This window comes from Mesocricetus auratus, unplaced genomic scaffold (assembly GCF_017639785.1).
Source record: "Mesocricetus auratus isolate SY011 unplaced genomic scaffold, BCM_Maur_2.0 Super-Scaffold_100010, whole genome shotgun sequence".
Taxonomy (NCBI): domain Eukaryota; kingdom Metazoa; phylum Chordata; class Mammalia; order Rodentia; family Cricetidae; genus Mesocricetus; species Mesocricetus auratus.
This window is the reverse complement of record NW_024429194.1, coordinates 44683419-44696226: the sequence shown is the minus strand read 5'-3', so window position 1 is coordinate 44696226 and position 12808 is coordinate 44683419. Positions and strand designations below refer to the sequence as shown.

Here is a 12808-nt window from a genome sequence, read left to right as displayed (position 1 = left end):
CATACATGGAGGCAGGATGTTATATTCATAATAAATAAATAAATCTTTTTAAAGAATACTTCTTGAAAAAGCTGAGGTAGGGGAAAAATGGTGGTGCACGCCTTTCATCCCAGCACTGGAGGCAGAGGCAGGCAGATCTCTAAGTTCAAGGCCAGTCTGGTCTACAAAGCTAATTCCAGGGCAGCCAGGGCTATACAAGAGAGACCCTGTCTCGAAAAAGCAACAACAAAAGATCTCAGTCTCCTACTTGAAAGTTTTCTTTTACTTGATTTTTCAGAAATGAATTTGAAGGGCTGGAGAGACGACGGCTCAGCAGTTAAGAGCTCTGGCTGCTCTTCCAGAGGACCCAGGTTTAATTCCAAGCATCCAAACGACAGTTATCAACTGTCTATAACTCCAGTTTCAGGGGATTTGACAATTTCAGACAGACAGACAGACATGTAAAACACCAGTGTACATTTAAAAAAAACCCACAAATTTTTAAAATAAAATAAATTATCAATAATTTATAATAAATAATTAAAATATACTAATTTTAAAACCTAAAGTCTACACATCAACTAAAATATAGTAAACTTTGACTGAAGATGAAAATATATCAACATGCCAGGCATTGGTGGCACACACCTTTAATCCCAGCACTCAGGAGGCAGAGACAGGCAGATCTCTGTGAGTTCGAGGCCAGCCTGGTCTATAGAGCGAGTTCCAGGACAGCCTCCAAAACAATACAGAGAAACCCTATCTCGAAAAAACAAAAAAACACAACAAATTTGGCTGAAAAAGAAAACCACCCTTCTCCCCCAAATATAAAGTCATAATCAAGTGTAAATCAAAATAAAAAGAAGTGTTTATCAAATACCTGGTCCAAGACTCCTCAAAAAGTGAGTGTACAAATAAATTCACATTATGAATTTAAAGCAATTCAATGGCCTTACCTGACTTGTGAGAAAGGTTAAGGACAGCTTATGCAGCAGAGAGATCACTCATTGCCTCTGGGAGGATCAGGGATGGGGCACAAATCTGGTCAATTTTCTCATCTGTAAAGGAAAGATAATTGTATGTACCTCATTGAGTTGCTTAGTGGAATTAAATTAGGTATTTCAAGAACCCATGCCTAACGTGGTACCCAGCACATAGTAATCACTTAATGTTAACTACTATTAGAAACAGTAAGTGGTAGTTTATTAGTATTATCATTTTCATCTTCAAATCTGCAGAGCTAAAATGCCCTCTTCCAGCTGCTAGTGGTTTCCTGAATGGTACAGTGTAATTCTCCACTAATTCAGGCCCTCCTACCTCCTTGGGACTAGAGTTACAGAATACACGGAGAAGTTTCTCCTGAGATCCACATTAAAAATCTACATCTAAAAAATGTTTTCTGCATTTGTAAAGAGCACTTAGGCATTGGTTTTCTTCTGACAGAAAACACTAACAGAAGTCAGGCTTGGTGGCGCATGCCTTTAACCTCAGCGCTTAATAAGAGGCAGAGGCAGGTGCATCTCTGAGTATTCGAGGCCAGTCTGGTCTATACAGTAAGTTCCAGGCCGTGCGTGCACACGCACACACACTCACAAACACACTCATGTACACAAACACACAGGCACATACACAACTGATCTGGCTAGAAGATCAATCAGCTCCAGTTAATAATGCTTTACAACAAGTGCTTACTGAATCCCTGCCAATGACAAGACTGATGCAGAAAATTCTACACTGCAGGACCAGAAAGGAGAAAAAGTAAGTTATGGCTAAACTCGGATTCTCTTGTTCTAAGAATCTGAAATCAAGCTCTTCTGCTACTGAAGCCATCCACTTTTCCTCTTTTGCTTGAATTCTCTGGAACATGTGACACCAGCACCCCTTTCTCTCAGAAACCTCTCTCCTGGCTTCAGTCAGTAGCCTCCTCTCCCCTGCCTCCACACTCGGTGGGCACTCCGGCCAAGTCTTTTGATTTTGTTATAGCGCCCCTGGTGAAAGGCCTACAGAGGGGCAGAAGTGGACCACAGGCAAACTCCAGCAAACTCTGCTCTTCTGAAGGCTCCACTCAAACAAGTTTCAGCAAGTTACTGAATTAAAAAAAAAAAAAGCAGACCTCACAGGGTGTGGTGGCTCACACCTGTAACCTCAACACTAGGGAGGTCGAGGCAGGAGGATTGTGGAGGAATTCAAGTCTGTGAATTCCGGGTCAGCTGGACTAGTGTGAGATACTGTCTCAAAAAGGCAACAGAAGCTGGGTGGGAAGGTGGCTACAAGTTCAAGGCCACCTGAGCTCAACAAAGAAACTAAATTGAAATCCAGTCCTACACCCAGAGCTTCCAAGTTTTCAGGATTTAAGATTTCTCACAAAATTTAATATTTGCAGGTCAGCACCTGCTTGAAATTTCTAATCATTCAAGACCGAGGTATTGTATAATCTGTTCCATCTGTAAAGTCACTAAGTTACACACATGGTGTAAGCTACACAGGCATTTCCAGAGCCGTCATTGCCATTTCTAATGTGGATCTGATTCCAGATTTCAAACCAGTGCACAAACTGTCCATGTACACATTTCACTTCCCACAGTCACTACCCAATCCACCCTCTCAGGAAGCCTCCCACCCCACCTGCAATGCACCGACGAGAAAGCCACACTTCTGAGGCCCCTTACCCTCTAAGCTACCTCTGCTACCTGCTCACAGTTCAAACCCTCCTCACTGTCCTGCTCACAGTTCAAACCCTCCTCACTGTCCTGCTCACAGTTCAAATCCTCCTCACTGTCTCCTGCTCAGTTCAAATCCTCCTCACTGTCTTCTCCTGCTCAGTTCAAATCCTCCTCACTGTCTTCTCCTGCTCAGTTCAAATCCTCCTCACTGTCTTCTCCTGCTCAGTTCAAATCCTCCTCACTGTCTTCTGCTCACAGCTCAAACCCTCCTCACTGTCTTCTGGGGAGCATCCGCCTGGCCCCCCTTTATTTTAGCTACTCCAGTCGGCTTTAAGTAACGTTCTTGGCCAAAGACCCTCAGGGTCACTTGTAAATTTAAAAGAAACCCACACTCCTTATCCCAGCAGACTTGGGCCTCTACTTACCATTTACACTCCCCTTGGTCCAAGGCCACGGAAGAACCACAATTTGCAACACAAAACACTCTATTGTCCCTAGGCATTTATTCATAGTTGCAGGTCCCACCTCCTGAAATACCTAATTCCTCCCAGAGCAGAAAAATAGGTTTCCCTCCCCCAGGCTAACCCATTCAAAGCTGTAAATACCAGTTTTCTAAGGGTTCTTCTCCTCCAGACTACAGTTCTATGATGGGGGGAGGAGGGAGGAGCAGAAGAGGAGAGGAGGAGCTACTTACAGCTATAGCTCGCCAACAATGCTAGAAGTCCTAGGTTCAATAACCAATAAACAGAACACCATAAATAATGGCGCATGCCTAAAATATCCATGCTGGAGGTTCGGAAGTTCAAGGTCATACTTCCTTCAGGAGACTTTTGTCTTTCTTTTTAAACTAAAACTACTAACAACAAAAACTGTTTTTTGTATTGTCAAGATAGGAGCCAACACAAGACAGTTCATCCGCTAAAGGAATGACCGAACACCGGAGTCAATGACACCTGTCGCCTTCTTAGGTCACTCCAGAGTAAGCCTCCCAAGGCCTCAAACTACCCAGGTCTTCAAAGCCACAAAGGGAACACTAATCTTCAGGGCAGTCAGCCTTGGAGGATGTCAAGGTCAAAGTCACTTCAGAGATTGCAAGGCCCTGGGTTCAATGGACAGTACTGAAAAAAAAAATAAAAGGGGAGGGGCAAACCAAACCCCCAGGCTCCTTTACCATTCTAAAGTGCAGAGCCTCATCTTCCACAACCTTACGACACAGGTAAGATCAGTGCTTTTCTCACTGATGAGGAAACTGAGACTGTTTTTGTTTCTTTCAGACAAAGGCTCGCTCTGGCTCAGGCTGGTCTAAACTCACTATGCAGCTCTACTGGCATCAAACTCTTGATCCTCCGGCCTCAGCCTCCCAAGTACAGAGATTACTGATGAACTACTGACAGTCCCAGCTTGAAGCTAAGATTAATAAAATCAATTTAAAAAAATTTTTTTGGTTTTTCGAGACAGGGTTTCTCTGTGGCTTTGGAGGCTGTCCTGGAACTCGCTTGGTAGTCTCGAACTCACAGAGATCCGCCTGCCTCTGCCTCCCGAGTGCTGGGATTAAAGGCGTGCGCCACCAACGCCCGGCCAATTTTAATTTTTTTAATGTCTTTTTCCAGATAGGATTTCTCTGTATTGCTTTGGAGGCTGTCCTGGAACTCCCTCTGTAGACCAAGCTGGCCTCAAACTCACACAGATCCTCCTGCCTCTGCCTCTCGAGTGCTGGGATTAAAGGCGTTTGCCACCACAACCTGGTAAAACCCAAACTTTTAACCACTACAAAAGTACACAACTGTTACCTTCAGGGTTCTAAGCTCATGCTTATGCTGTAGGCACACTCAAGACAAAAACAGAAAGGCACTAAAATGTTATCATCCTGAGTAGGATGGATAGGGCTATTCTCCAAATATAGTATGAGTACGTACTATTTTTAGTAAGGAAAAAAGCAAACAAACAAGATGTTATTTAGATGCGTTACTAAAGAACACAGGGTGGTCTAGAACATCTAATCCTTATAGCAAGGAATCTGTTTTCCCTGTCCTGTGAAAGAAACCAAAGATTAAGAAGATATGGGATCAGAGCAGGGCACAGCCCAAAGCTGGCCTAACCGTGTATAACTGGATGACGATACAAAGATCTCAGAAAAAGAAGTTGTAGGTTTTCCTGACAGGTATGGAGAAGGGAGGTAGTTAGTACCGTCATACTATGTAGCCAGGCCAGCCTTGAAATTGAGGTCCTTTGGTCCTGGAATACAGCCATCCACTGCCATCCCTGGCTAAGAATTAGTTTTAGGAGTAAATTACAGTTGCGATGGTAACCCACATCCCAACGGCCAGCACTTACACGCAGGAAGATCACTGTGAGTCAACGGCCAGCCTAATCTAAGTAGTGAGTGCCAGGCTGTGAGACCCTGACTCCAAAATAAATATAAATAAACAAGGTAAATCACATTGTGTGAAAGTTTTAGAACCAAGTGGTCTTCCACCTTAAGTCTGAGAAGGAAATACAGGAGGCCTAACATTTTAACTTAAGTTTCTCCCTATCTCAAAATGGCCAGGAGCGTTGTCAAAATCATACCCGGCCTCTGGGATAGGCTCCCAGCCAATGCAGTTAGAACATAGCTGTCTTCACCCTACAGCACATCCAGTGCAGCCCTGAGTCAGCCTCACCTACTGCTTCACAAGGGACTAGGTGTGGAAAAAAGCTGTCTTCAGACACAAACAGCCAGTCTTCCTCCAGAACTAAAGCCTGCTCCCAATTGAGATGCTGAGAGCTAACCCTAGAAGATCTCAGAGAAGGAAAGACTGGTTGAACTAACACGTTTAAGTCCTCAGACTGTAGACTGCAGGTCTAAATTAAAATTTTCAGTCCTCTAAAATTAGCTGCAACAGGAGCCAGGCTGAGGGCTCAGAAGTCAAGAGCACCGAGTGTTCTGCTGGAGGCCCCAGGGTTCATGCTCAGCACCCATGAGGTGCTGCATAGCCACCTGGAACTCCAGTTCCAAGGGATCTCACACCCTCTTCTGGCCTCCTCAGGCACAACACCCACAGGGTACACAGACACCTGCAGGCAAAACACCCAAACACAAAAAATAAAATAAAATAAAATTTAAAACATAGTAGCAATCTGGAAAGCAGAAACACAATGGAGATGGGATACACAAATTTCTTTATGAAATCTTTCAGACTTACAAATTAAACATCTACTTTTTAAGCCAAACAACTCATAGTGAGAAAGACAGTCCCTTTCAATTTACAACAATTCAGTATGTTCTCAGAAAGTGTCTTATTAGCTTGAAATAAAATTAACATTCAAAACATCAAATCTACCATTTCCTCAGGAATAAAATAGCTCATAAGTGGGATACAAAAGGGATTAAAATGTTTGGGCCAGGATGAGGGGAAAAAACTTAAACTTTCAGTATTTGTACATGTACAATTTTTAAAACTAAGAATATAAAGCTGATGATAAGCATTAAATACATGGATCTCTGAGTTCAAGACCAACCTGGTCTACAGAGTAACTTCTAGGACAGCCAGGGCTACACAGAAACCCTGCTCAAAAACACAAAAAAACAAAAAACCATATTACAAAATAGCAAGATTTCTTTCAACTTTTAAAATATCCCAGAATGAGTTTCCTTCTATAACAGTTTGCTCTAAAAATAAGAACCATAACAGGAATAATGATTTTGCTCCACACATACATGAAACTCCCCAATCAATAAGCAATTCCAATTAATCAATAATGATAAAACAATCATTACATGTAATTTGCATTTTCATACCAAATCCATACCATCTTCAAGTATCAAGACTTTCTTAGTCACAAGACTAAATGACTGAGCGCCTAACATTGTGAGAAAACAGCTCTGTTTTAGCAAAGACCCTGGTAAGAATCACTGAAGGAGCCAGCCTCACTGTGATGCCTGACTGAAGTCGGTGCTGACCAAGTCAAGGATTACCTCAGCCTCTGCAATTGACAGGTAGTTCTTCACTACCACGGCTCTGCGGTCTGAGTGATCAGAAGGTTGCTGCCTCTGCCAGCAACCTTCAACCTGCAACCAAGCAGGGTGTGCGCGCACATGCAAACGAACACACACACACACACACACACACACACACACACACACACACACACACACACACACACACTGACCCAAACTCTGAGAAGAGTGCAAAACAAAACAAAAAAACTAATAAAAGAGGTCAAATGAACTCTACACACATGCCCACGATGGGGCTAGGGGTGGCAGGGCCATGGACACTGCGATTTCAACACTAAACAACCAGGAGGTGGTCAGTTGTAGTCCTGCCTATCCTTGAAAAGAGGGAAATCTAGATTTGGAAAATTAAGTTTACTACGAGAAAGGAAAAGAAAGTTTCAGAGTTGACGGCACCAAAACCGAATTCGTTTACAAGGTAGGCCAAAGGCAAAAAGTCTATGTTCATTTTCACCGGGCTCCTCCACAGACCCCTGAGCTGCAGCAATCACAACCTTAAATGTCCTTAAGACCCCCCATTTTCCGAACTCTAGACAGACAGCTAAGGACAACACACAAAGCTAAACAGTTACCATCAGAACACACCAATCATTGCTCCTTTAACTGCAGGTAGACCTTACTTCAAAAGCCGCCCTGCCCTCCAGTTCCTTCCTCCCAATTTTGAATTCTCTGCAACGTCTGTCAGCCGCGGTTCCCCCACCCCACCCCACCCCACGGCTTCAGTTTCTGAGTTGGTTTTAGCGGACAGTGACCAACTCAGAGGGGAAAACTCCTACAACTGGGGGGTGGGGTGGGCTGGGGACTGCTCCAAAAGCCTGCCTGGTCCTGCCCCTCTCCCTGACAGTTTGCTCTCTGGTTTCCTACTTTACTAGCTTTCTGCCCGGAGCTGTCCAGAAAGGGGACCGGAGACCCAAAGGAGTCCGGGAGCAAAGGTGGGGGTAATAAGTGAGCAAGGAACACCCCCACCGCTCTTCCGTGGGGTTCGGGATTGAAGGGGGGGGCAAAGGCTGTGCAAGAGAAACAGCACCTGAATCCACCTCCTCCCTTCCCACCCCCAAAGCCCAGGCACGAACTAATATCACTGAGAAAAAAAGAAAAAAATCCCTTGAAAACTTTTCCAAACCGGAAGAGAAGGCTTCTCCCCGGGCCTGGGAGCTCTAGGGGAATGGGCTGGAGTTGGCAGCCCCGAAGGGGACCGAGGGGAGTGGGGTGGGGCGCGGGCGAGGGGTGCAGGGGCGGAGTACCTTGAATGGACAGGAACTGGCAAAGAGTTTCCAGCCAGCCGAGCGCTCTCCCCCACGCCCTCGGGGGTCCCCGGCGCTAGGACCGGGGCTCCCCGGAGAGCAGGCAACCCCCAATTCGGGCCTGAAAGGAAACTTTCCGGGCCGCGGCTGCACCTGACTTCTCGCCGCCCCTCCACCCCACGCCCGCCAGGCCGCCCGCCCCGCCCCGGCCAGGCCGTCCGGAGCGCCGCGGAGGGGGATAAATAAACCCAACAGTTACCGGAATCCCGGGCCCGTCTGTCTACGCGATGCCCGGGCACGGGGGGCTGCCGCACACTCTCCACTCCAAGGCCCCGCCGCCCCGGTCCCCGCCGCCCGGCCTTCCGCCCCGCGGGAGAGCCTGGGGCCGGCGCAGGATACAGCCCGCCGCGCCTCCCGCCCGCCCGCCCGCCCCGAGGCCCCGGGGGACCCCAGGGGCGCGGGAGGCCTGTGGCGCGGGGGCAGGGCGCGGCCGCCGCGGGGCCCAAGGCCTAGGGCGCCCCCCCCCTCCCGCAGCACTCCCCAGGCCCGGCCCGCGCAGGCCGCGCCACTCGCCGCGCTCAGTCCGCCGCCGGAACCCCCGCCGTAGCTGCCTGCGGGTGTCCCCGAGGCCCCCAGACCCCCCACCCCCGGCCCCCGCCACCCCAGCGCCGGCCCCACTCACCCTTTCATTCTCCGCCCGCGGCCTGGCGTGGGCCGGCAAATCCCCGGCCTCACGTAAGCGCGCTCGCCGCCCGCCCTGACTGCGCGGCCCAGCCCGCCGCCCTACGGGAGCCCGGGGATGTGGGCCGGGCCTGGGGCCGCCTCTGCTTACCTTTCAGCTGCCTTTTTTTTTTTTTTTTTCTGATTTTTTTTTTCCCTCCTCCTTCCTCCTCCCCCCCCTTTTCCCTCGAACTGGGCTGACAGATCAGAGAGACGCTGGCAGTGGACTAGGAAGCTCGGCTGATACTGCTCCCGCCCTGGGCTTCAGAGAGAGTCTTTCCCTGTCGAACAAGAGGGGTGAGGATCATATTTTTTTATTTTGGAAACTAAAAAGTGTTCCCAGGGTCGGTGATCATTAAGGGGGAAATCCCTGAATGTACTCTCCAGCCAAGAAGGCAGGGCTGCCCGCCTGCACTGGGAGAGACAGCAGCCTCCTACAGCACCACTACAGGCACTGCGAGGACATAACACCACAAAGCAGTTCCTCTGCCCTCCGAAACGACAACTTTCCTACCATCTTGGAGGCAGAGAAAAGAGGGGCCAAGGGGGAAAGTGCACCGGCTCCGGAGAAAGTACAACTTTCTACCTCTCATCTCTGGAAAGAGTCCACACTCGCCGTCTCCACCGGCGCCTAGGGGTGTGAAAAGCAGGGAAGAAAACAGAACCGAGTTCATTTGCTCCGTTGGGGGGAATGTTTCTGCACCTTCTGATGGAAAGAAATCTTTACAAGGCACAGGTTTTACGATATTATTACTCTTTTCCATGATGGTGATAGTGGTAGCTTAATTTCTTTTTCAGGCTAGTGATTTTTCTCTATGGCAGGTCCAAGTTCTGTATCTGGTTGGTGGTCAGTTTGTAAATTGGCACCTCAGAGACTTAAAGGTCACTTTAGTGTGCGTGTGTGTGTGTGTGTGTGTGTGTGTCCGTTTATATTGTATGTATGTGTGTTTATGTTTTCATGTGTTACAGTTAAGATTTTGTGGGTTTGGTATCCAGGAAACTGAGGGTGCTACAAGTCAATTGTAAAGAGATGTCTTTTGTCTTCTCTCAAAGCAATGTAAGTAAAACCTATTAGCTGTCCAGAAAGGCATAATTCAGCTGTTTATTCTTCACAGTGCAAATAAAAGCACTGTGTATTTAAAGTCTCCTCACAGCAACCAAGCCTACGATGACTCCTGTTAACCAACCAGTAGATTGAAAGATGCTTTGGATTTTCTTTCAGTAAAATTGTTTATTAAGAATTACATCTAGGACTTCATTTGTGTTGTTTTTCTTTCTTTCAATTCATATATAATTTAATGTTCAGGCCTTTGGTTCATTACAATACAGTTCTATCTGCTTCTCATAACACAGAATTGAGGGGTGTGTTTATTCTTCCTAGTGTTGAAATGTTCAGAACTTCCAATGTGGTGCCAGCCTGTTGAGTAACTTCATATACTGCAAGGACACCATGAACGTACTTTTTTAAAAAATGTATTTATTTTTATTTTATGGGCATTGGTGTTTTACTTGCATGTATGTCTGTGTAAAGGTGTTGTATCCTACTGGAACTAGAGTTACAGACAGTTGTGAGCTGCCATGTGGGTGCTGGGAACTGAACCAGGGTCCTCTGGAAGAGCAGCCAGTGCTCTTAACCACTGAGCCAACTCTCCAGCCCCAGAATTTTTTTTTTAAGAGCAAACTTTAGCACATAATCAGGAAAATTTAAACTATTCTGGGTGTGGAGGGGACAGCAAGGTGCTGCCAACTGGCTTTTACTCTGAACCATAGTGGAGAGTTCCTTATAGTGGAGAGTTCCTTATAGTGGAGAGTTCCTTATAGTGGAGAGTTCCTTATAGGGGGGAATTCCTTATAGTGGAGAGTTCCTTATAGTGGAGAGTTCCTTATAGTGGAGAGTTCCTTATAGTGGAGAGTTCCTTATAGTGGAGAGTTTCTTATAGGGGAGAGTTCCTTATAGTGGAGAGTTCCTTATAGGGGAGAGTTCCTTATAGGGGAGAGTTCCTTATAGGGGAGAGTTCCTTATAGTGGAGAGTTCCTTATAGTAGAGAATTCCTTATAGTGGAGAGTTCCTTATAGGGGAGAGTTCTTTAAAGTGGAGAGTTCCTTATAGTGGAGAGTTCCTTATAGTGGAGAGTTCCTTATAGTGGAGAGTTCCTTATAGGGGAGAGTTCCTTATAGTGGAGAGTTCCTTATAGTGGAGAGTTCCTTATAGGGGAGAGTTCCTTATAGGGGAGAGTTCTTTATAGTGGAGAGTTCCTTATAGGGGAGAGTTCCTTATAGGGGAGAGTTCCTTATAGGGGAGAGTTCCTTATAGTGGAGAGTTTCTTATAGGGGAGAGTTCCTTATAGTGGAGAGTTCCTTATAGTAGAGAATTCCTTATAGTGGAGAGTTCCTTATAGGGGAGAGTTCCTTATAGGGGAGAGTTTCTTATAGGGGAGAGTTCCTTATAGTAGAGAATTCCTTATAGTGGAGAGTTCCTTGTAGGGGTAAGTTCCTTATAGTGGAGAGTTCCTTATAGGGGAGAGTTCCTTATAGTGGAGAGTTCCTTATAGTGGAGAGTTCCTTATAGTGGAGAGTTCCTTATAGTAGAGAATTCCTTATAGTGGAGAGTTCCTTATAGTAGAGAGTTCCTTATAGTGGAGAGTTCCTTATAGGGGAGAGTTCCTTATAGTGGAGAGTTTCTTATAGTGGAGAGTTCCTTATAGTGGAGAATTCCTTATAGTGGAGAGTTCCTTATAGTGGAGAGTTCCTTATAGTAGAGAATTCCTTATAGTGGAGAGTTCCTTATAGGGGAGAGTTCCTTATAGGGGAGAGTTTCTTATAGGGGAGAGTTCCTTATAGTAGAGAATTCCTTATAGTGGAGAGTTCCTTATAGGGGTAAGTTCCTTATAGTGGAGAGTTCCTTATAGGGGAGAGTTCCTTATAGTGGAGAGTTCCTTATAGGGGTAAGTTCCTTATAGTGGAGAGTTCCTTATAGTAGAGAATTCCTTATAGTGGAGAGTTCCTTATAGTAGAGAGTTCCTTATAGTGGAGAGTTCCTTATAGGGGAGAGTTCCTTATAGTGGAGAGTTTCTTATAGTGGAGAGTTCCTTATAGTGGAGAGTTTCTTATAGGGGAGAGTTCCTTATAGTGGAGAGTTCCTTATAGGGAAGAGTTCCTTATAGTGGAGAGTTCCTTATAGTAGAGAATTCCTTATAGTGGAGAGTTCCTTATAGGGGAGAGTTCCTTATAGGGGAGAGTTCCTTATAGGGGAGAGTTCCTTATAGGGGAGAGTTCCTTGCAGACGCATTGGAAGTGCAGGAGGAAATGGTCAGGCTTTTGTATGTTCCAAGGGAATGAGGAATCTTCATTTAAAGTCAATTATAAAATCATTTAGGAGTAGCCGATAGCTCCAGTTTAAAATTCCTATTTCTGAGTTATAACTCTAAGACAAATTCAAATGCTATTTTTCTGTGGAATTTTATTATCTAAATTTGCATATAATACTTTCTGTGAGTTTTACCTCCCTCTTTGATGGGAAAAGCTACAGAAATTAAAATTAACCAGTTCCTCACACCTTGGGATCTTTTCCTTGTGAAGTTGTGTTATATTTACAGTTTTGTGGTTTGTTTGTTTTGAAAAGGGTCTTGCTATATAACCCAAGTTGGTCCTGAACGTAATATGTAGTGCAGACTAATAGTCATCCTCTTGCCTCCCAAGTGCTAGTGTTAATCCCATACCACACCACCCTTCCCAGGGATTTGTTTGTTAACACGTGGCCGTAAAGCACAGTGGTCATTACAAGAGAGTAAGTTTCCATAGCAGAGACCACTGGTGGGACTGGGAAGTGTGTTTGCCAACAGTGTGTTTTTCCCTACGTATGCCTTAACTTTATACAGACATGGTCTCGATGTTTCAAGAGCTGAAGCAACCTTTGCATTAAACTCGCCTTATGCAGCCATCCCTCATCACCAAAGAGACTTGTTTGAATGACAGCAAAGGCGAGTGGTGTATGTCTTTAGGATTTCATTGCTTTTCTATGTCCTGGGTGTTACTTGTGCATTGCCATAAGCCATGTTTACCCCATCATTCCAGCTAGCCAAAATTGGGGGACTACAGTTCAACCAGCAAGAATCCCACTAAATTGACTATTGGAGAGTTTAGTTGTGAAGGTTTGTTACGTTTAGGGTGTGGACAGGCACTCAGGCACCACATGGAGGCAGAAGATA

The 12808-nt window shown here is 45.8% G+C and overlaps 2 protein-coding genes across 6 annotated transcripts in view; one reads left to right on the top strand and one right to left on the bottom strand.

Annotated features, from left to right (window-relative positions):
• The window catches only part of Ino80d (INO80 complex subunit D), a 64014-nt gene extending 55305 nt beyond the window's left edge, over window positions 1–8709 (bottom strand). For 2 of the 5 annotated variants that reach the window (XM_040753462.1, XM_040753466.1), the window contains exons 1-2: window positions 8563–8709; window positions 936–1037 (exon numbers count right to left, since the gene is read on the bottom strand). The gene's annotated coding sequence lies outside the window, so the exon portion shown is untranslated. Of the gene's footprint in view, window positions 1–935; window positions 1038–7880; window positions 8061–8139; window positions 8279–8562 lie in introns of those variants that run through there. The other 3 variants (XM_040753467.1, XM_040753463.1, XM_040753464.1) reach the window with 3 other exon arrangements.
• On the top strand, window positions 8168–9844 carry LOC110340961 (neural Wiskott-Aldrich syndrome protein-like). The gene is made up of 3 exons (XM_040752816.1): window positions 8168–8615; window positions 8805–8897; window positions 8988–9844. The coding sequence occupies exons 1-3, from the start codon at window positions 8168–8170 to the stop codon at window positions 9233–9235; spliced, it is 789 nt and encodes a 262-aa protein (XP_040608750.1). The 3' UTR covers window positions 9236–9844.
• Window positions 9845–12808: the final 2964 nt, after the last annotated feature.

What these genes read in the sequence shown, in the direction of transcription:
- LOC110340961 (XM_040752816.1), top strand. Translation starts at nt 8,168, where the DNA reads ATGCCCGGGCACGGGGGGCTGCCGCACACTCTCCACTCCAAGGCCCCG. An exon ending in CGGCAAATCCCCGGCCTCAC is followed by an intron (nt 8,616 to 8,804) that starts GTAAGCGCGCTC and finishes CTGGGCTGACAG; the next exon opens with ATCAGAGAGACGCTGGCAGT. An exon ending in TTCCCTGTCGAACAAGAGGG is followed by an intron (nt 8,898 to 8,987) that starts GTGAGGATCATA and finishes TGTACTCTCCAG; the next exon opens with CCAAGAAGGCAGGGCTGCCC.